Source organism: Fundulus heteroclitus, unplaced genomic scaffold, assembly GCF_011125445.2.
Source record: "Fundulus heteroclitus isolate FHET01 unplaced genomic scaffold, MU-UCD_Fhet_4.1 scaffold_100, whole genome shotgun sequence".
NCBI lineage: Eukaryota > Metazoa > Chordata > Actinopteri > Cyprinodontiformes > Fundulidae > Fundulus > Fundulus heteroclitus.
In genome coordinates this window covers 802802-826597 of record NW_023396466.1, presented here as the reverse complement: position 1 = coordinate 826597, position 23796 = coordinate 802802, and the positions used below count along the sequence as shown (strand labels likewise).

At 40.5% G+C, this 23796-nt stretch overlaps 1 protein-coding gene across 5 annotated transcripts in view; it reads left to right on the top strand.

The window, feature by feature from the left end:
- The window catches only part of ppp2r3a (protein phosphatase 2, regulatory subunit B'', alpha), a 39259-nt gene that overhangs the window by 9210 nt on the left and 6253 nt on the right, over window positions 1-23796 (top strand). For 3 of the 5 annotated variants that reach the window (XR_004928155.1, XR_004928156.1, XM_036128563.1), the window contains exons 2-5: window positions 17115-17399; window positions 20674-20777; window positions 20884-20986; window positions 21096-21170. Coding sequence is in view for 3 of the 5 variants with exons in the window: in XM_036128563.1 (XP_035984456.1) it covers window positions 17115-17399; window positions 20674-20777; window positions 20884-20986; window positions 21096-21170 (567 nt within the window). In the remaining 2 variants the exon portion in view is untranslated. Of the gene's footprint in view, window positions 1-14965; window positions 15610-15895; window positions 15988-17114; window positions 17400-20673; window positions 20778-20883; window positions 20987-21095; window positions 21171-23796 lie in introns of those variants that run through there. The other 2 variants (XM_036128564.1, XM_036128565.1) reach the window with 2 other exon arrangements.

Below are 23796 nucleotides of genomic sequence, written 5' to 3'. Positions count from 1 at the left end.
CCTTTTTCTCATCCAAAAATAAGAGGCTGAAGTTTGACATGTTTTTGTTTCAGCTCGGCAAACGGTGACATAATTTACCGACGCACGTACACTCCTGGCTGCATCAAGAGCTGCCAGTCTGATGGCTTTATTAACCCTCCAGTGATTCGAGTGGTTTTGCCAACTGCCTGGGATGTGCTTGCTGTTCCAAAATAGCACCCGTCGGCTAAATGTTCTTTCTAAATGTGCTGAAGGTTCACCCGCAACCACCAGGAAAACTAATAAACAAAGCAAAGAGACTTTACTTGACAGGGCGTAAAAACGTTTAGAACGTCGTACCCTGAAAAATGTGTTGCGTTTAGGTCTAAACCTGCAAGTAACAGAGAGAAAAGGGCATCTTAGCAATAATAATTTTGTGGTAGAGGTTTATATTTAGCTGGTGTTTTGTTTGTTTTTTGTTTTTGTTGGATAATTACAAATTAAATAATTGGTTGGGTATAACAAGCATCAATAGAGTCAGCAGAGCTCTTACGGGTGTAACAAAATTACTAACTGCAATTATTTAGGGTGGCTGCAATTATTTGTGATAACCATTAAAATCTGGTCCTTCCATCAGCTTAATAGCAACCCTATGTGTCCCATTTTTTTTTTTTTTTTTTTTGCAGTAGTCCTGCAGCATAAACCATGTTACATTACTTAAATGTTGATACAGCTCTCTTCATTTTAGGACAAGAACATCAGAAGAATACATGTCTTTGACAGTAATGGGGACAAGGGTTTTAATTTTAGTTGCTGGCTAAGAAAGGAAAGACTCAAAAGCATTAGAAAAAAAAACAACAACAGACAGATGAAGAAAGACAACCACAATTTGCAGCGCCTGGGGGAAAGGGATTCATGCCGGCGAGCCCTGCGGTATACAGTTGTTGACTTTGGGTCTGCAGAGGATGACATCATTCCTTGGCCTCTTCCACAGGAAATAAGGTCACAGCAGGAACTTTTGCCAAGAATGGAAAGTTGGTCGTTTTGACCTAGGTGTGAGCACATGGGATGAATGCGTGCACATTTAGTCACACACCCAAATATACTTTCAGCCTGGGGGTCTGGGTTGCTGTGCAAGTAAGAATGGTTCCAATAGACTTTGTATTACCAAGGTCAGCCCGAACAATGGGATATTCAACACAACGGCCTTTGATAAACACATCCAAATGATCGCACACATGCAGGGCTTTGTTAAAGTATCAATATCCCGTAAGCACTTTCAAGTTTCATCATGAGAAACCCCTAAATCACAGGGTATTCCTAGCACTTTTTAATCAACACAAAGTAGTGCATGTATGTTAAGAGGAAAAACAGTGAGGCACGATTTTTAACACGATTTACAACATTTGAAAAGTGTGACGTGCATTTGCATCAGCTTCCTCGAGTCTGTAGAGTCGTCTTTTGCTGCCGATGCAGCTACAACTCTTTTAGGTTGTGTCCACTCCAGCTTTGGACATGTAGAGACTGACGCTTTACCTGTTCTTTTTTTTTGCAAAGTCGTTTGGAGCCTCTAACAGGCTTTCTCTCAATGTTGCCCCTTATTTACGTAGCTCCATCCATCTTCCCATGAAGTCTGAGCAGCTTCTCTGTCCCCTGCTGTTAAAAAGCATTCCCACAGCATGACACCGCCCACACCAGGTTTTTACAGTGGGATAGTGATGGTGTGTATGTGCAATGTTTATTTTCTACCAAAGCCACCGCTTTGCACATTGGGCAAAACAATTAAATATTAGTCTCATCTGATCAGAGCACCTTTTTGCCGCACCAAAGTGGCACATTTTAAATAGGACTCAGCTGTCCTCTATGTCCATAGCTTTGGATATTGTTTTGGATATTGGATATTGTTTTAAACCCTAACTCTGCTTTAGAATTCTCCGCAACCTTTTCCCTGACCTTTCTGCTATACTCCATCTTTGTGATACTGTTGGTTCACTATTGTTCTCTAACAAACCTCTGAGGTCTTCACAGAATGGCTGCAATCTTACTAAGATTCAATTCTAGAGTCTATTTACTAATTAAGTGACTTCTAAAGGTAATCAGTCACAGTTTTTTTTAGAAGGGCTGTGAAACATTTGTGTAATTTCCCTTCCATTACACATTTCTATCTTACTTTTGCTGGTGTATCACATAAAATCTCAACTAAGAAAACATTGACATTTGTAGTTGTCACATACAAAAAAAAAAGAGTTTTGATATTTATGCAAGGTACTGTGCTTTGAAATTCTAGAGTTACATCCCAGTGTTTCTCTGATTGATATTTATGTGCACGTTCTCAATGAGGCTACATCATAGTTCTTCACTCCCGGTGCAAAGCTTGGTTGTCATCCAAAAGTTCCTCCTTGCGCAACGAGCGTACACACACACACAAGCACATAAATAGACACACAAAGACAACTCTTAACGTTCTCATGTACGTGCACATACAGTTTTTCATTTGAAAATTTCTCAGAGGGATTCACAACTGCGTAATCGCCTCGGCTTCCCTCTGGTCTCTGTGGAAACCCCCACAACATGTTTATAAGGAGAAGTTGGGTGGAAGGACTCCCCCATCCCAGAATATAAGTTGAGCAATGTGATCAGCAGACAAGGATCCCCCCTTAGAGAGTCATGGCACCACGACAGATCATACGATAGCTGGAGGCTTTTTTGGATTTAATCCGGCACAACTGCGTGGAGGCGGGCGGGGTGGGCTCGGTGAACGTGCCTGTGTGTGCTCATGCATCTTTGTTTCCATATGAAAGAGTTTTCCAGTGTTCCAAAACATGGGTGCCACCCAGCCTACGTATTCATCCATCTCCCTTTGAACCAAACATTCGCCCTGCTCCACCCAAGCTGGGCCAGGGGTGTTCTCCCTTAGTGATCAGCTGCTCCCCACCAAAATCCATATCAGAATTAATGCTAAAAAAAAAACTTAAATGAGCAACCTCTCATGAAATTCAATGTGTCACGAGCATGTGGCACTTTTTTTCTATTCAACACAATGCTATCAGTCGCCGTTCTGGGTGCTGTAGTGATGCGGATGCAAATTCATATGTTTGCTAACATTTACACTGAGTTGGATCAGAATATAAGGCCAGAAGAGTCAAAAAACAGCAGCAGCATCAGTCTGGTCCATCCTCACTGTGGAGAAGTAATATCATTCAGGGATCTGCTGGCCTCTAGTGTGAGTCAGGCCTTACTGCAAGCTCACTCTTGTTTGTAAAAAGAAAAGAGATTTTTAGCTCCATCTGCAGGATGATCTCAGTGTGGCAGAGTTTCGATCAGACGTTACAGGCATGGATGAAAGCAGAGAGCAGGGGTTTATTTCTGTGGCCTGATGTGATTAAACATTGTAGTTTGCTGTTAAGTGCAGTGCAGCTTTAAAGTTTTTTTTTTTAAATAAATAATAATTTTACCAGTTCATCTTTTTTGTGTCCCAAGTATATTTTCCCATTTCTATAAACACACTTCAAATCCATTTGATGGATCTAAATATAACTTTTAAAGATGGTAGTCACTTGAGATAACTTCTTTACACTGATATTATATTTTCTGTTTTACTAAAGCATTTCTTTCAAAGCCAAAGTGCTTATTTGCTCTGCTGCTATCTGTATGAAACTGTTACAACTCTTCTCCTGCAAAACAGCATGTAATTCAGCAGTACTGCTAATGTAGGATTTGTTACTTACAATCATAAAATAGACTTTGGATAGATAATGCAAAATCTAAGTAAACTGTCTCAAAAATCATTAAAAATCTAGCCTGTTACATTGCATTGCAAAAGTATTCAGATACCTTGAACTTTTCCACATCATGGAACGTTACAAGTCCAGCCATAAACTGTTTTGTTGTTGTTGTTTTTTTTTTTATCACAGACCCACACAAATAATGCATGATTACATGGTGTAAGGAATGTAAGTTTTTGGGAATTTGTCTTTACTAGCTTTGCACATCTAGAGAATGAAAGTTTTTCCAACTCTCCTTTGCAAAATAGCTCAAGCTGAGTGAGCGTGGATGTAAAGCGTCAATGATCATTCATTTAAAGTCCTCTTAGTAGTTCTCTAATTGATGTAGGTTTAAACTTTGACTGGGCCATTCTAACACACTAAGAAGCATTGATTTAATCTCTTCCATTGTAGCTGTGGCTGTACTATATGTTTAAAATCAGTTTCCGACTGGAATGTCAACCTTTGCCTCACTCTCGAGTCTTTTGCAGCATCTACCAGATTTTCTGCCAGGATTTCCCTGTATTTAGCTCCATCCATTTCCCATCAACCCTGATCAGCTTCCCTGTCCTTTTTGTAGAAATCTTCCTTATAATGTGATGCTGCCACCACCATGTTTCACAGTGCAGTGTTAGTTTTCTGCCACGTAGCCCTTTAGGTGTAGCTAGAAAGTTTCATGTTGCTCTTATCTGAATACAGCACCTCCTGCCAGGTGTTTACTGTGCCCTCTACGCAGCTCATATAAGCTCATATATAGCTTTTATAACCTTTGGTTTGGTTGGAATGTGAACGCATATGGGAAAATTCAAGGGGTACGAACTTTTGCAAGGCTTTATATTCTCTATAAATGTTTTGCTGGAGTTGATGTTGGTGTTTCCTTACAGTTTTCCAGGTGAATGTCTTGCTTCCGGCATTCAAGCTCACATTTGGTAGTGAATGTGGATGACTTCTCAGCTTTGGTGTGGAGGAAAACCTGCATCATGATCAGTTTTAGCGTTTGAGGATGTAACCGTATTATTTCCGAGCAGTCTCTGCTTCGCCTCAGACAGAAGCAGCTGTGTTTTTAACTACTCCCATGTTGTCTTTCTCTGATTCGGATGTGAACTAGACCGTGGCTAGCACTGCTTCACTTCATTTATCACGGAAGTGGCACTTGAACCAGATTCAAGGAGGGGGGGGGTTCCCAAGGTAACTGGCCTGTGGGAGTGCTTGCGACTCCGTGTAGGGAGAAAGCAGGACTGAAAATAAAGAACATAAGAGCAGTGATGTGAACTGTGTTTCCCACTCTTGGCATTGGAGCTCTGAGAGCATTCCTCCCACAGCTCTATCCAGGGAAAGGGTTATCACCATGGTGATGGCATTTGGCAGTGTTGGTCCAAAGTGTACAATCACATGGATACACGTGGGATAGTAACCCGCTTCCCATCATATCAGGTTTATGTTTAAACTTAGGAGAAGCTGTTTTGCTTTAGGTATTAAAAATAATTACGTCACATTAAAACTTAAGGCTGGCATGCATAAAAATACATAGTTGCCAGTGCAATTAATATTCGAGAAAACATCATATTTTAACCTTTTCCTAGCTTTGTTTTAGTTTTCTAACTTTTTTATTTTTTTTATTTTATAGTGTCCTGTCTGGCAATGAGGCATTAAGAATTGTTGTCTTAATGCCAAAAACAGCCCAACAGATTTTACTTTCACAAATGGAGCCGTACTGCTTTCGCCATAGTGCTCCGCTTGATGTATACATGTAAATAGCTTTATTATAATTTATGCAGGGAATTCTTCATGTTATATGGACACTACAATAAGGAAGTAGAAGAAAGAAAGAAAGAAAGAAAGAAAGAAAGAAAGAAAGAAAGTGGAGAAAAAAAGGAGAAAAGGTGAAAGAAAGCAGAGATAAAAGGGAGAGAATGATAAAACAACACCAGTCTGCTACTTCACCTGCAAATAGAGATGTAAAAAGAACAGTGGATAAAGTATTACATATACAATAAAGTAGCGCCTTGATACCATCACTGAAGTATATACAGTATTAATTAATACGACATGTATAAAGTGACAGCTGAAGATAACAACAGGGGTTTTCTGTATGGAAGTGAGTCTGTAAATACCTGGATCTAAGCACCTGTAGGTGTTTGTGAGAGTGCGCTTATGTAAGTAAAGTTTATCCAAAAGAGAAATGCTCATTAGTGGTTGTGAAGAGCCAAAGAAAACTACATACTTTGAGTATGTAGTTTTCTATGAGTCTTATGACGCACTTTTACTCTTTGGCTTTTAATACCGCGTAGTTGTGTGGTCCTTTGTGTCCTTTTAGTTTATTTATTTTATTTTATTTAATTATATTTATTTTATTTTTTGTTATGTACAGCACATTGGAAACTTTTTCTGTCGTTAAATGTGCTATATAAATAAAGTGGATTGGATTGGATACATACAGTCTCATTCACTCGTTCCCATCACAGTGCCCCCACACGCAAACACTCCTTACAAAAAAAAAAAGGGACACAGTACACACATTCACACTTACATTCCATATTCCCAGGTCCAGGTACCGGCCCGGACTCGGTAGGTGAAACCTAAAATCAAGATGGGGGGGGGACGATCATAGACGGCTGAACAACTGGGGGTACAAATGTGTGTTTTTGCTCCATAATTTGTTGAGCCAAAGAAGTTGGGTCTGACACATTTATATAGTCTGAGAATTTTTTTCAACTAGCAAGCAAAACAAAATATTACATTTTGTATAACTGGTATAAATGCTAAATCTTAGAGCCCACCCTACTTTACCTCAGGTTGGTTCAATCCACCCTCACCTCATGTGCCCCATCAGATTGGGATAAAAGTATCTTTTTGTTTTAATATGGTCTCTACAGTCGGGCAGTTTACGGTCATGGGTAAGAAAGGTCAAATCCGAAAGTTTCTAGCATAACCTCACTGACTCCCAAGGTGCATGAAAATACCTACCTACACTCACGCACTCACTCACCCATCCATCTATCTTATCTATCTAGGTCGCCAGTCTTATTATCCCTCACAAAACCCGCATTTTCCTTGAAACACATGAGGCTGTTTGAGGGTGAGGTAATGACGATTTTCATTGGACAAATGTTATTTTGTTTATTGCTGATGTGATTGATGATGAAGACATGATCTGATCGGTCCGGTCTTCGGTCCGTTAACACCTGTTTAGATCTAGTCTTCGGTCCGGTGTCGGAGTTTAAGCTCTTTATGGATAAAAATAGTTGGCACGGCAGTTTAGTTTGCGAGGGTAGCGCCCACCTGTTGTCATCAATTTTGTTAGTAAAAATTACTAAAAGTCTTTAGAACAGAAGTGTTGAGAGCACAAATGTTGGTCTTTCGGAAGTTGTGTTTTCTTCTAATAGCGAAAAAGACCCACTTCACTTTGTGTTTTTTTGTTTTGAGATTATAGCCAACAGCGACACCATGTGCATTGTCTAAATTTACACCTGTCAAACGCAATATGATAAAAAAAAAAACTTGGATAATAATAACTTTCCTGTGTTAACTCTGTAGGTTACAGTCCAGCAGGACCTAACAGCATCATCAACCCAGCATGCATTGCGCAGGTGAAAAAATTGCAGTTTCCATGGGTGAAAGAATATATCATTTTTTAATTGATTATGAGTTTCTACATATTACAAACAACAATTTTTAAGTTAATAGGATAATTACAACATATTAAGGCCAACGTATTCAACTAGACATGCATCCCTTTCAGGTATAAATGGAAACTAACCCAAAACTGCTGCTAAGTCGAGCTAATAAAATCAAACTCTATGGATATTCGAGACGATATTCATGAATAATTAGGTAGGTGGATTATTTTCCACCATTTATTTTTACTCATACTATACTTAGGTGTGTTTCTGGTGAATATAGAATAGTTAAATTTTAACGCTGTGAATACTCCTCATCCTGTTGGACTTATACAAGAATCCACCAAATCTTGGGGGGGAAAAAGCTACTTCTCCCCAAATGCCCTGTCGTCCTGTAGAGCAGTAGAAACTCTCCCTCTCTTTAAATTTAAGAACGTGGTACAGAACCACTCTGTTGCTGTTTGGTTCTGTTTGCACCCAAGTCTGGTTTACTCTCTCCAGGACAAAATAAGAACAAAACCTCAAAAAAGGTTGGCTTTCTTGATCTTCTTCACAAAGGCTGAGAAGATGCTTTTTTTTAATATTTTTTTTATACTAACCACCATATTCTAGATTTTTATTTTTGATGTCCAAGAAGGCAGTTTGCTTCATGTTAGTGGAAAGCTCTGACCTAGGTTTCTCCATCTGCTCCACTACTTTTCTTATATGGGTTTTCAGCTTCATCTAGCCATGCAGTACATGGCATCGCTTTGCCTCCACTCCAGGCTTGCTTTGACACCCACGCTGTCAAGCTTGAAACCAAATCTTTGTGTTGGTTTCAGCTCAAAGACCTAAGAAAGACCTGCCGTCAGTTCAGCTAAAACAGCTGTTTGCCCCACTATGCTGGTTATGGATGCACTTTCTTCCTCAGCATTATTCTTTGACCTCGTTTAAGAAAGATGTTGCAATCCGCCGCAGTTTTGACATATTTTTGGTAGCCTCTGACTTCAGCTTAAGTTCAATAAGCTGCAATAAAGCTTATCAACCATCACAACTCTAATTTTGGGGTCTCCACCTCTTTCTCTTATCCTCCAATATTTTCAAACACTACTTTATATTTAATGACCGAAGTTTAACAGTTACACACAACACTGTCAGCCCTGCATCCGGTAATGAATGTGGGTGTGAGTGAACTCTGCCTGGTACCTGAAGCAGAAATAAATATGAAATCAGTTGCTAACCCTACTCGGATAAATTTAAACACAGCAGACAGCCAGTTTCATAGAGAGTGTGTGTGTGTGTGTGTGTGTGTCCTGGGAGTGTGCATTTAGGAAGCTGCCATGTTCACACTATTTAGCTGCTCTTAAAGACAGGAATAAACAGTTCCGGTTAAGTGAATCCATCAAGACATACATGGACGCTCACACAGGCTCACGCGGAACAATGTGTGTGGACTAATTAAGTCCTTGAGGACGACATGTGTGCGTGTCTAGTGTGTATTTAACAGTTTGATAAGGGTGGCAGTTGTTCCTGGACAGCTGACCCCTCGGTGCTTCCTGTTCTGTATTTATACGATCAATGCTAGGAAGGCTCGTGACTCACCTGTTTCTGCTGTGATGGTGAGCACGGGAAAGGTATGGCAAACCTTACACTCGTCACCAATGCACGTGTTGCCTTCTTTCCTCTGGTAACCTTCAATTAGCTCCTAAGTTATCCTGCCTCTACCCTCCTCCCCCCCCAAGTAGCAGTAAGTAATGCTGATTGTCGGAATTTTAGACATCCGAGTCGGAAGTATCAACCGGAACATTTCCAACTCCTAAGTGGGACATAGGAGTTGGAAAAGTCAGTGCAACAGGACCGTACCCGACTTCCGCATTCATGATGGCTACTACACAGAACAACATTGAGTAAGACGTCATGCTGTTTTTTAGCACTTCTGATTTTTTGTTATTTATGAAACATTTAGTCATCGCATAGGTACTGCTTTTCAGTGTTCATGAGATTGGATATTTAAGCACTTTCTCCGCTCAAAATACTGTGTAGACAATACCGTGTATTGTTTTAACAATTGTAGTCATAGTGCCTAAATGAGCAATGCAAAAATCACCACCTATTGTTGTTCGATGTTTCATGTTCAGTTGAACAGTTCTGCATCTAAACCTGAGCTCTTCAGCACCAGTCCTCGAGGTCCGGTGTGCTGGAACTTTTAGACGTGTCCCTGAGCCAATACACCTTAATCAAATGGCTGAATTAGCTCCTGAGCCTTCAGTCCAGTTCTCCTTCTTCTGATTATTTGACTCAGGTGTGTTGAAGCAGAGACAAGTAGCAAGGTTTTTGGGCACTGCCCCCCCTGGAGTAAAAGATCTCAGCTCTAGACCTCCTGCCTGGCAGTTCCTGTCTCAGCATCCCTCTACCCACGTACTCCTTATCCATACATGCCCAAACCATCTCAGTCTGGCCTCTCTGGCTTTATCTATAAAATATCTAACATGAGCGGGCCCTCAGATTTACTCATTCCTTATTCTATCCATCCTCATCACTACCAGAGAGTAGCTCATCTACAGCTCTGCCTCCTTCTCTTCCTCTTTGCCACTGTCTCTAAACCAGCCAGCATTGCTGGTCTCACCGCCTTCTTGTAAACCTTTACTTTCTTTCTCGCTGATACTACATTATATATATATATATATATATATATATATATATATATATATATATATATATATATATATATATATATATATATATATATATATATATATATATATATATATATATATATATTATATATATATATATATATATATATATAAATTGCCATCGCACCAAACACTAGATGCCCCTTGCCATATTGGTTGTCCAAACCTAGAAAGTATGTAGCTCAGAAAGATTTTGCAAAAAAGGTCAAAATTTATCTTCAACAAAGATGTTGAATTGGGACTGTATTTGATCCATTTTGAGCCTTTTTCAACCCACTTTACTGTACATATCAACTGACATCTTGTTGTGGACACCTTGTTTTTGCTTTTCAATCACAATTCTATGTTCTTCATTTGCAGCCTCGTGTTTCTATGTCTAATCAATAAAAGTTTGTACAGGGGGAGGTGAAAGCTTAAATACCTGTATCTGTAAGTGTAGTGAAATACCACACAGTGTTGCGATTGTGTCCCACTTAACTCACCCAGTCACGTTTTGGGCACTGTAATATCTGTCTTTCTTGACAGTGAGAGATACTTTGTGGTGACAGGGGAGCTTCGGGTTTCTAAAGATGTACTTGTATTTGACACATACAGCTAGAGACAGGGTGTCTAAGTCCATGTTCCGGAGAGCTGGCTCCCTGCTTGCTTTAGATGTGTCTATCCTCCAACACAGCTAAATTATTGGCGGAAATACCTCCTTAGTTTAAACGCTTAAGCTCTGCAGAGACCTTCTCATGAACCATTCATTTGATCCAGGATCCAGTTGAACATGACTGGATTGTAACACAATTTTCACCTCATTACGTAATTGGATTGGTTTGATTGCGTACTTTTAGATATGGACTTGACCAATTTGTCTTGTAAAGTGCCTGGGGGTAGCATTTGTTGGAAATTAGTATAAAATTTGCACAAAACGAAATTAAATGAATTGAATGAACGGAACTGTCTACCGAGCAGTGTCCCGCTATGGATTATCTGTCATGTGACTTAGTGGCAGGTTTGACTGTGGTTTGAAGACCTGTCCAAAAAAAAAAAAAAAAAAAAAAAAAAAAAAAAAAAAAAAGAAGACCTGTCCAGTCAAAGATCACGAGAGCACAATTTTATGTCTTTACAAAGCAATAAATGTGTCATACTTAATGTAAAACACCTTAGTTCCTCTGTAAATTTTTCCTCATTTTATCTGTTTTTCCTTCCCGTGGGTTGTTGTTGACACACTGCTGACTGTATCCTTCTCAAAGGGAACAGTTTGTGCGTGTTTTTCAAGTCACCTGAGCAGACCACCGTGCTAAATCCTGAAGCTTTGAAGGCTCGGACTCCTCACACCAATCTCACTGTCTTCACCGCTAAACTGGTCTCAGGCCTAGGCAGAGCAGTGCTGAGAAGGCCGGGTTACACCGGCTGTCAGTCAGACAGGAAAAGAGCACGCAGCTGCCTGCTGGCATCTGTTCGGGCTCCCTTTACGCACTCACAGTCAAATGCACACACACACATCTCTTTATACAGATTTATGAGGTCATAGGTGCACTGCTGCAATTGATAAGGTTAAGCATGTGAAAATTTCGGACGTATAGTTTTTGTGATAAAACTGAGATCCGAGGGATACTGGAAAACACTTGCCCAGTTCTTATGTGCTGGGGAAGTGTTTCACGCTGAAAAATGAAGATCACAAGAGGGCAGAAAAGCAGACAATGTGTTTCTGAGTTTGTGTGGCTGTGTCTGGGATCGGTATGCAACCTTGGCTTTCGGTATGGAGCCCAGTTGTTCCAAAGAATTCGGTAGGGCCTACAGGGAGTTACACAAAACATAAGGTGACTCACTTATTTTTCTGGGTTGATTTCCACAGACAAACAGACTCTCTCAACTCTTCCCCCAATGTGCTGTGAAAATAGAGAAATTCACTCCAGGATTAAATTACCATGGAAGAAAAATACATTTAAAAGCTCAAGCATATAAAACTCTGGAAATCATGAAAGTAACTTAACTAAAATGGATTGATTTTCAAAATAAGGAAAGCCATATTTTGTTCCAAGAGCAGTGATATAAACTACTGTAGCACTAGAGGGTGCCAGATTTCTGGCTGGTGTTGCCCTGAAAGAGAGCAACACTGTGCTTGCTATTTCATTTCTTTGCTACCGTTGCTGCTGGTACACCTGGTTAAAATGCTTGACAACCTTTAGAATATATCCATCCATCCATTGCTCATACCCACTTATCCATTCAGAGTTGCCTATCCCCAGCAATCATTGATAGGCCAGGATACACGCTGGACAGGTCGTCAGTCCATCACAGAGCAACACAGAGACACACAGGACAAACAACCATGCGCCTACACACTCACTTGGAAGACCAATTAACCCTAAAGCCATATTTGTGGAAGGAAGCCTGAGAACCTAGAGAACCCATGCAAGCACAGGGAGAGCATGCAAACTCTATGCAGAAAGAGCCCAGGTGGTGATTTATACCCAGGACCTCCTTGCTGTAAGGCAGCAGTGCTACCAACTGTGCCACTGTGCAGCCCCCTTTAGAATATATGTATCTTTTTTGCAGCAGCAACATAATCTCAAACGTAAAGCTTTAGAAAAAAACACAGCCCTCAGTTTGTGTGCATTTATTCAGAGAGGAAAATCCATGGTTTCTACCAATATTGCTGACAGCTGTATCAATGCTGCCCCTAACAATCATAAATATGACTGAGACAGGTGCGTTTCTTTTAGCCCTCACCACGAGGCTGGACGAGCACCCACAGTTATCTCGCTTGGAACTGCAGCAAAGAGTTGCATCTTTTTTGTTCACCAAGTCTCCAAATCAACCCTGAGATTGATGAAGTGATGCAAGGAAAAATACATTTTGTGCCCTACCATCACAAACATAAAATTACTGAGTTTGCTAAACTCTACAGGAACTTCAGATCCTGATGAGACTGATTGACCTTTCCAGCAACAAACGCTGCATGTCATATCATATCATCTCTTTCCTGTTGTTAAGTATGGTGGAGGACCTGTGATGCTGTGGGTTTGTTTTTTTTTTTCAGGTTTTTCTTGGAACCTGATCAGAATGAATGTCACCATGAACACTGAAATACTCAGTTTCAAAATAAGTCCTGTAGATTCCTACCAGTTGATTGAAAATGGGTCTCTTCCGGCTCAAAAGGATAATGAACTAAAACATATGACCAAATCATGACATAAATGGTTCCCCAGGCAAAAAACCCCAAAACAAAACAAAAAACCCAAACCTGTTCTCGTGGCCATGTCAGTCCTCAGACTTAAATCAGAAAATTAACAACAAACCTTGAATGTCAATAGTACCAGGAAATACTGTTAAGTTTCAGTCAGAAGGGAACTTGGGCTGTACTGTGGCAGAGAATGTGCACTGGATTCAGTGGTGGTCCTTGCATGAATGTCACCCTGGAGGAGCTCCTCCTTGTGCTGCTCCCCCAACCAATCAAGAGGCAAGATTTCATCTAAAGTCTGGGTTGGGTAGTGCAGCCCCATGCGACGCACATAAAACAGTTTCCCTATTCTCAACAGCAAGTGTATACAACTGAACATGCATGAAATACTGATGGATAAGTTAGATTTTTTTTATGGTCTTCCCTCTGTAAAACTTCCACACTGAAGAGTGCTGTTGTCAGTGCACCTCGTTAGTGTTTGGTAGGGTGTGTTCTTGTCACCAGCAGATTTTCTTTGTTCATCACTGCTGTTATGTTAATTGCACTTCGGACTGAGTGAGTCTCTTTTTGTAATTGTATGCTTCATTTGTCTCTGTCTGTCTCTGTTTTGGCCCTGCTCTGGTTTGATGATTTGTTGGGGTCTCTTGCTGAGTGGGACAACCTCCAGCATCCCCCCACTATCCTTAACAGGGTTAAGTTGTGTGACAGGAGGCTCTGAAGCTGGCTCCTGACAATGAGCATCTGTGGGAACAGACAGACAGTGGGGATCCTCGGGCTGCTCACTGCTTGCGACACTCAAGCAGCACTTCAGCCAGGATCTTTCCTCCACCTGTTCCCATGCCACACCAGTCGAGCCTCAGCTCCCTAAGTATGTGGCAAGATCGCCTCTTTGTAGTTCCTTTGACATGACAGGTCCAGGTCTGTCGGCCTGGCACCAGTGCTCATTAAAGCACCACCCAAAGATCCCAGGGGAGCATCCAGATCCTTAGAGCCATTTTGAGACGTTTTGCAATGCATCGGTATTTTTTAAATGTATGTACGGTATGTTAAAGGATGCACGTATTAAAAAGCATTACCATAACAATGATGCCAGGCCATCCCAAAGGGTATTCCAAACTGATGGCTTTAACAGGTCTTAGTTTTAGCTCTCAAATAGAAACATTCTTGACCTTTTCTGTCATTTAAACCTTTTAAAAAATATTTCGACCTACCACAATATCTTAGGTGGTTTAAAGCTGTAATTCTGTGTGACTGAACATTCAATTTGACAATGGTTAACTCACTAAAAATTCATCAACAAACCTAACAATTTACAGTTTAGGTTATAATTGAGTGCAGATCATGGCATTTAAAGGGAAATGGTAGTTAATTAAGGATTCTCATTGCTTCTCCCTGTGTGGAATAAACTTCTTATCAGTAGGTGCTTTGCCCGCTGATTCATCACTTCATCTCAAATTGCGTCTAAGAAAAATCTTTCAGCTTATTTGTCCGGCCCGCTCACATGCTGTCTTAAGAGAGGCTTCCTGTCTGCTGTAGAATTATTTCACTCGCTTGGAGTTGTAACTTCCTACGGGCTAACTTTAGTCCCGAGCAGGAACTGAGGAGGACCCGGTTCCTGCAAAACATTGCACGCTGATATGCAACATGTTTGCAGACCCTTCCCACCTGCCACCCTGATGCTCAGGACAGACAGTACGCTGCATGCGTGCGTGTGTGTGTGTGTGTGCACGCGCATGTGTGTGTGTGCATTACCAAGATCCCGACATGGCTCATGTTTCCCCCCGCAGCTTGTCAGAGCTCGGGTTGGAGCGCCAGGCACCAGTCAGGCTGCATCAAATGCGCACATCCAAAGCTGACCTGGGGACAGCCAGCGGGTTTCTACCCAGGACAGAAGCTGTAGTTTGGGACTGCAGTTGGAGATAAAGCAGCATGCTACCATGCTGCCGCGCTCCGTCCTTCTCTGTGGTACAGGACGCCTGAGGAATGCCTCCTTACTCAGATTCATTAATGGGATACCGCTCTACAGAACGCAGCTTTTAGATTCCCTCTGTAGACGAGGAGCACATAGGACATAGATTTTTTCGAATTGTGAGTCATTGCCGGAGGATATTTTGCAGGATGGCAAAGCTGTTTTGGTCTTCAGAGTGGGGACCTCTCGAGTAGGCTTCTCCGTTACAGGTACAGCGTGTGGTTGTTAAAATTTCTGGATAAACCGGTTCATCTGTAGTCGCGTCAGTGGCCATATCTCGTAAGGGGGTTTGCGAGCGCCGGCCTCCACCATGATGATCAAGGAGGACAAGGAGGCCTCGTTACGGCGGGACCCTGACCTGAGGGGGGAGCTTGCTTTTCTGGCCAGGGGGTGTGACTTTGTCTTGCCCTCACGGTTCAAGAAGAGGCTCAAGTCTTTCCAGCAGCAACAGGTCAGTCGGTTCAACAGTCGGGATAAGCACCGTGCAAGTGTGGAAGTGAAAGGAAAATGCATGGATGTTGGATTCTCATCCCTTAGATTGTCTGTTCATCGTATAAAACACAAACCTGTTGGCGTGTTACAGACACGCAGATACAGTAGTTGCATCTTGTTGCTCTTAGACACACCAGAGTTACATGCCAAGGACAGCAAACTATTCTGAGCCAGGTATTGGCGGTGTATTTATAGTGCAGGGGGTTGCAGGAATAGAGTGATAGAATGAACGCTTCGAAGGGAAGCACGGCTTCAGCTGTCCTGCTCAATACACACAGTATGGAGGCCCACGAGAGGACTCCACTGAGGTCTGCCTGGAGATTTCATGTGCAGCAGGGTCAGTAACACTGAGTGAAATCTGTAACTTCTCGTTCTACTCAGGACTTGGCCAACATGTCCTCTCACCTTTTGCTCATGGTAGTAGGAATTAAAGTTGACCTTTTGGGTGTTTTAGTGATTAATTAAATCTTATGCAATGAAAGGAAAGGCCCAATGTAAGTTTTGCTTTTTTATTTTGCAGATACAAATGAAGCAAACATCTAATAAAATTAGTTTTCTTTATTTCTCAAAGGTTGAATTCCTTTCCCAATAACTAAGAGTATATATTGCTGGAATCATCTTTTTGTGTCACTTGGCCGTTTTCCCTGTAGCTCATATTGAAATTTATACAATAATGATACTGTTCCAACAGACACCAGACAGAAAACACCAACATCATCCCTAAATATACATAAGTCTTAACCTTTACCTGATATTCATTGAACCCAAAAAAGTGCATCAAAATCCAAGCTGTTGTTGATGCATTTACAGACTGAAAATAGTGGGACTTCTGAATTTGGAGTCATTTAAACAAACTGGGAGAAAAAAAATCAGATTTTTCTTTTTCAGTATAGGATCAGCTTTTTTACCAATCAGAGCTGATCGCTGGAACATTTAGCCGATTTCAATCTTTAACCAAGTGATTTGTGTAGATCTGCCTTTTTATGTTGGCTCTAAAAAAGCTATCTGTGTTTTTATTGCTTTATTAGGGGGTTGATAGCTTGTGGTCAGGAAACCTCATCCCTGTGTTATGTTGACATCTATAGTCTTGCACCACTTGGAACTTTCCCTGCCAACACCTGGGTTAAAAATGTTTGGCTGTGTTGACTGAAATAGTGACTAACTGATTGCAAAACAGGTTTGTGACATATTTTTTTCCGGGAATTTCCATTTGTGTAACACAGGTTCATTACGTTCACAGAAATGAAGTTGTTGTGTGTTGTATTTTCTCACATCCGTCAGAGACTTTACTTCAGCAAACTCATTTGTAGATCACTGCAGTATTGTTTTTAAAGAGTGTATTTTTGTTCATCATTTACATCCAAACCATGACCACTACATGTATATGTATGCAAATATATTCATTGATTCAGTCCTAACCCGGGTAGTCTGTTCCCACATCTGACCTCCTCTTGATCTCCTCAGCTCCAGCCTAAACCAGAAAAGAAACCAGGAACACCTCCTCCAGCACCGCCCACCGCCGCAGCCTCTCCACCCCCCACGCCGCGCTCGCCAAGCCCTCCTCCGGCCCCGGTGATCATCGCACCCCCCCCTCCTGCTGTTAACATTCCCAGGTTCTACTACCCCCGTGGGCTCCCTGCCCTGGGCTTGGCTGCCAACCACGACGCAACCATCGCTGCAATAGAGACGGCCTTTGCCGAGTTCGAGGAGGAGAAGGCTGACATTTATGAAATGGGCAAAATTGCAAAGGTCCGTAGTTATGCACTTTAACTTTACCTTTACTTTTTATTGACATTTAAGCTGCTTTATAGAATAAAAAAGCACACGAAGAAACGGTTACCGTTACCACGATGCAAAAGTCTTCCTACATCTTAATCTGGTCCACATTTTGTCACATTTATGATCAAAAACTTACCTTTTTATTGGGATTTTATTTAGTGGACCAACACAGAGTTACATATAACCTGCAGTTTGACCAACTCTGTTTGTTTGGCCTGCCAGCCTCGGCTCCTCTCTACTCTGTTTAACTTTGCTCGCTTTGTGTTTTGACCGGCCTAGGAATGCCTGGAAGAGGGAAATGCCCCCTGGGCGTTGCTTTAGCCCCCGTCGCACCCTCCCCATGCCCTGTTTGCAACATCCACACGTTAAAGAAATCTCACTGCAAAAACAGAACTAGAAATAAGTAAAATGTTCTTAAAATGTGAGTATTTGTCCTTGATATGAGCAGGTAAATAAGATGATTTGCCAATGGAATAAGATTTTTGCACTTAAAATAGGAACAACTCATCTCCATCATCTTATTTCAAGTGCAGGATGTCTGATTATCTTATTTTAGGGGTCAAAATACTCATTGCATTAACAGATCATCTTATTTACTTGCTCAAATCAAGGATAAATACACTAACTTTAAGAACATTTTACTTATTTTTAGATCCATTTTTGCAGTGCTGCCAGAAATGGTTAACGATAAAAAAAAATACATAATTATAAATAAAACCAAATAGGAAAAAAACAAACAAATAATGTTTGTATAACTGTATATGCAAGATTGTCTTGGATATTATTAAAGAGATAGTTTGTGACACTTTATTATTAGCAAAAATCAAGTCTTGCTCTCATAAATACATATTATGACAAAGTCTAATAACAATTACATAAAAAATGAAAGTGTTCTCATAGCTTAAAATAAGTAGTTAATGAATACATTGGTGTCGCCATTTTTGATTAAAAGTAGCTGAAAGGGGACAAACTCGTTAGCCTTACACATTTTACCTGTTTGTCTTCTGTATAATGACGTTCTGTCTGTGGAGGAGGAGTATAAAAAAAGATGACCATAGATCATTCTATTTGTCGTTTTCTGTTGAAATGGAGGACCATCCATACCCTTTGCCCAGAAAGTAACCAAGAATAGAAAAAATAGTAAGAACCAGGAGAAAACAAGAGTCTACATCGGTGTAGCTTTTAGCAGGTGGAGAAAGTTAATGAGAGAGTGGGGCTATTTTGGCATTATATTATATTATATTATATTATATTATATTATATTATATTATATTATATTATATTATATTATATTATTATATTAGTTTAGTCCAGCAACTACTCTGTCCTCCTGACAGAAACGGCTAGTTTGTTTGTTAGCGAACACTGGACGAGCACCGTTGCAAAAGTTATCAGTTGCTGTTATTGTTCACAGAAGTCATACCAGCGGGTGACTGTACACCAGAGCGTGCTTCTTGGTCGTTTGTAATTCATTTAGCGCACCATTAGATTTAAGGATAAAGTAATCCACCGGGATAAATATCCAGATCACACATCAGCTTAAACTAATAATAAAATAACGCACAGCTCCTCTGCTGTCAGTCAGTTGCAGGCAGATGGTCTCAACAGTTCTCAGTGTGTGTGTGTGTGTGTGTGTGTGTGTGTGTGTGTGTGTGTGTGTGTGTGTGTGTGTGTGTGTGTGTGTGTGTGTGAGAGAGAGAGAGGGAGAGAGAGAGAGAGACAGAAGCAGAGAAAGGAGAGGAGCTCCAAAGTTTGCCTCACGGAGTTAAAATTTACAGCTTTATGAGATTTTTTGCCTCAGCTATGGAGGGAGAGACAAGAACCTGTTGGTGCAAAAGATTTTTAACCACAGTGAAATTATTTTTATGGGCTTAATTTAGTGCTGACTCCACAGCTGCGGCTAGCTGTCAGCGGGTAGAGCTTTTAGGTGTTCCCTGAGTACGAGCTGCTTTCTGTGGGCACCACTGCAAAAGCACCCGGCTGCTCCCCCCGGCAGTTCTCTGTCTAAAAGGCAGACAGCAACGTCCTTCTACCGCATGAGGTGGATGGATGGACACAGAGACAAAACTTAACAGCATTCAGTGTAAAATTAGAAAAGGCTGTTTTTCTTTTCTTTTTTTCTATCAGGCATGGTTCATGGTTTGCAAATAGTAAAATTATATTTTGCTTTGACTCCTCTCCGTTCATAGTGGTCCCTAAAATTAATGTTGTTGTTCTTCGGTTTTTCTGGACCTCCTTTAGAAAAAAAACGTTTAATTTCGCCTCGCCCCTTGGCCGATCAGTGAAAAGCAGTGTGTTGACTCAAAACTCTGCTCGGGTCCCCTCAGTTTGACCCTGCTGTTGAGTAGGACTGGAGGAACCTGGGCTGGCCTTGAGAAAAACTGCTCCTGAAACACTCTCAAGAGGGCGTAGCCAAGTGATGAGCGGCCAAACCAAGCAAGTGGACCTGGGGCTTTAGTCTTAAGGAAAAGAATACATCTTTTCCAAAAATGTTTTGCAAACAGAAATTTGTAAAGTGAGTTGTGCATTTGAAGACCAAAAGAACAAAGCAGATAGCTTAGGGATAAAGCTGCAGAGGGAGTTAAATCAGAGTTAGGTAAAAATAAAATTGTATCTGAAATTTGAACATATCAAGGAACATTATTCATAATGAAAATTAAATGTGTATAGAATAATGTCATACCCATTAGACTTGATTCAACTGTCTAGGTAGTGAGAGTGTTACCCAAAGCAGCATCCAGATATCTGGAGGACCTGCAATGATGCACCGCTCAGGTGGATTATTTGAGCAATCCACAAATTGAACCTTGTTGGATGAGTGGCAAGAGGAAAATAATTGGTGAAGGAAACCCACAAGAAGTCGCATTCAAACTTTTTTTTTTGCATTAAAACTTTGCACCAAGCAATGCAGGAGACACTGCAAATATGTGAAAGGTGTGTTGTTTATTTGAGAACAAAGTTAAACTTTTAGACTTACAGCAATGTGAGTTTTAGAAATCTTAAGATTGTACCTCACCTTGAACACATTTCCACACTGAAACATGGTAGAGAAAGCATCTTGTAGGTTTTACTGCAGCAATAGGTTTAATTTATAATAATGCCAATATCATGTATTGCATTCCTTCTACTTCACAATTATGCACAACTTTTATTCTAATTTTTTGCTATTTGTATTACTTTCCTGCCAACAAATGGTGTTTTCTTGTTGTACAAAAGTGGTTGGTTTGTCTATGTTGCTATTCAGGTGTGTGGGTGTCCGCTATACTGGAAGGCTCCCATGTTCTACGCTGCAGGTGGTGAGAGGACGGGCTTTGTTTCAGTTCACTCATTTGTTGCAACATGGAGGAAGTAAGAATGCCCAGTTTTAATTTTATCAGAATCCTCCACAACATTTCAACACGTCAGGTTCGGAAACTAAATCTCCGTAATATGTTCCCCCTCTGCTCTTCTGCAGGTTGTTGCACAGTTGTCATGATGATTCATCGAGGTTTATTTACCTGTTAGCTAAACCTGGGTTTAACCATTTGGAACAGGAAGACTTCATTCCTCTACTCCAGGTAGGTATTGTCTCAACTCTTGATTGTTACATAGGATTGTGCTGTTGTTTGTATGTTTAATGCGTGAAATATCATTTTCTTTCTCCAATTGTTTGTCATTGTCTAACAGGACATTGTGGACACACACCCTGGGCTCACGTTTTTGAAGGATGCACCTGAATTCCACTCACGCTACATAACTACGGTACACAACCACAATGAATGAAGAGTAGTCCTTCTTATGAGTTATTTAGATTGTGTGTTCTGGTACGTAGTTTTTTTTAAAAGGGGACATATCATGCAAAGCCCACTTTTGTTTAGCCCTTTAGGTTTTTTTAGTTTCTTCTGGAGCTGCGTAGATATCTTTATATTCCGGTTGGGTCATAATTTTCAAGCCGTTCAGTTTTCTCTGTTTTCTAGTATGTTTTTTATTTTTTTTTTATTACATCACTTGTTTAGCAGAACTGCTAAACAAGGTCATGGACTTCCAGCTTACCAATTTCGCAAATCGGCAATTTTGATATCTCTGAGTGATTTCTTTTTTTTTGTAGTCCAAATTGAAGGATGCCGAAGCTACAAGTCACCTGGTGTTTATACCATACCTCCATAATACTACAAAAATGTCCGATCATTGATTTAAAGAGACCGCACCACAATGAGTTGCTCTCAGATGCACATCAGAACAGGGGTAAAAGACGGGCTGTAGGGCAACAATAACAAGTAATTCAGACTAAAGCATTGCAGTTCCAGTTTATATAGACCACAGCTGAATGATTTAAATGTGAAAAGGAATGCATTTAAAAGCATGATATTTCCGCTTTAAAGTAAAACTTTCTGTGTGTTATGGCTACACAGCTACCCATACTGAGCTGAATATTAATAGTCACAATGAGGTCGAATGAGATAATATAATGAGGGATTAGATGAGAAAGAATTTCTAGTATCCTGAACACAAGGCTACTACGCAGTCTGGAAATGTCTTTGTTTTCAAGTATTGGATTTCAGCAATTTCTTGGTCTATATCAGGGGTGTCAAACATACGGCCCGCGGGCCGGATCCGGCCCGCCGAACTATTTAGTCCGGCCCTGTGGCTAAATGCATTATCTTCCCCAGTGTCCTGTCTGGCAATGTGGCAATAAGATGCCACAAAGAGCTCATCAGATTTGACTTTCACAAGTGGACAAGATAAAAGGAAGAGAATGATAAAACAATTATTGAAAAAAACATGTACTTTGTTTAATTTGTTTAATTGAAAATATGCAGTTCCTATATTGTCCACGAGGGGCGCTGTGTTTTAATTAGCAGATTAAGCTTCAGGTGTGGAAAAATTCAAATCATTTCTTAATTTTTATCTGTTTGATGTATTTTGTCATGCAGGACAGTGTTTTTAAGTTCCAAAAAATGTGATTAAATGTTTTTCAACAGTGTATAATCACTGTGATCACTTTTTATGCATAATGCACAAGTAAATGTTTAACTGAGTAAAAGTATTGTTGAAATTGCACATACTTTTCTTAAAAATGCTGAGGTTATTCATAATATATTGTGTAAAAGTGAAATTAACTTAATATAAAAATCAACAAGTCCACATTTATTAGTTCTATTTAATCTTGCAATGAGTTAACTCGTGTGGCCCTCTTGAGATCAGATTAAGCTGTATGCGGCCCCTCAACCAAAATGAGTTTGACACCCCTGGTCTATATAATGATGGAAAAACAAAATGTAAATATGGAAATAATAATATCCATCCATCCATTTTCTGACCCACTTAATCCCTCTGTTGCATTTTTTTTTTGGTTCCATATGTAAAGCCTGTCCATGGTAGAAGTATTTCCCATACTGCACTTTCATCCTTTATGTTTCAATATCAGCATAAAAGACTCAAACTCCCTGAGAGTTGAGTTTGGAATTATCATTGGAGAAATGTTTAGGAAGCATTTTTGCAATTAGTAAGTCAAGCATTTGTTCATCCTGAACAAAACAGCATGTCAGTTGTTATCCCACTGGTAATTTTGCTTAAAACTAATATTTCTTGACAGTGGACTTTCGCCCGCACTAAATAATTAGATTTACATTAAATTAGGTTGGATTTATCAAATTTTTTGTGTGAGAAATTATCCTACATCAATTAAACATTGATTTTAAGGCTCTTTACACATCCTTACCAAGGTTGCTAAAAATGTGGCCAGCTGTGTAATTATTTCAAGAATTGTATACTGTATACATTTTTAGAACACTATATGGTTCTGATAGTGTCAATTACTAGGTAATTTAACGATATTACTCTAAATTATGACATTGGGGTGTTAATGCATCTTTATAAAATCCAATGAATTAAGTTTTTATTACCTGTAAGCTTGTCTTTGGTTGCCAGCAAAGCAATGTGTAACATTAGAAGGAGTGCACTCATCAATGTAAACCAGGGCAGCTGCAACACGTGCCACTGATATCGAGGTTTTGCTGCACCGAGGTGCAGAGATGCTCGACTGCGTCAGTGTACCGTGACATCACGGAAACAACGCTGCCCGCGCTCCCATTTGCAGCTGAGACCCTGGCCCGCTACATGTCCTTTTTAAGACCCTTCCAGTGCAGTGTAGGTCAGCTGATACACTACTGTGTGAGTCATTAGCAGCTTTTGGGGGGGGGGGGGGGGGGGGGGGGGGGGGGGTTGATTTACCAGGAAATGGTTGCTGACCCACTCTTTTGAACTAAGTGTGACCTGAATCCCTTGGCTTACACAGTGAACTGATCTGCTGTCCAAAGTGTAGTGGGAATCATATTTTAAGTAACCTCACAATCTTTAGCAATTTTTTTTTGTCTTGGTCAAGATT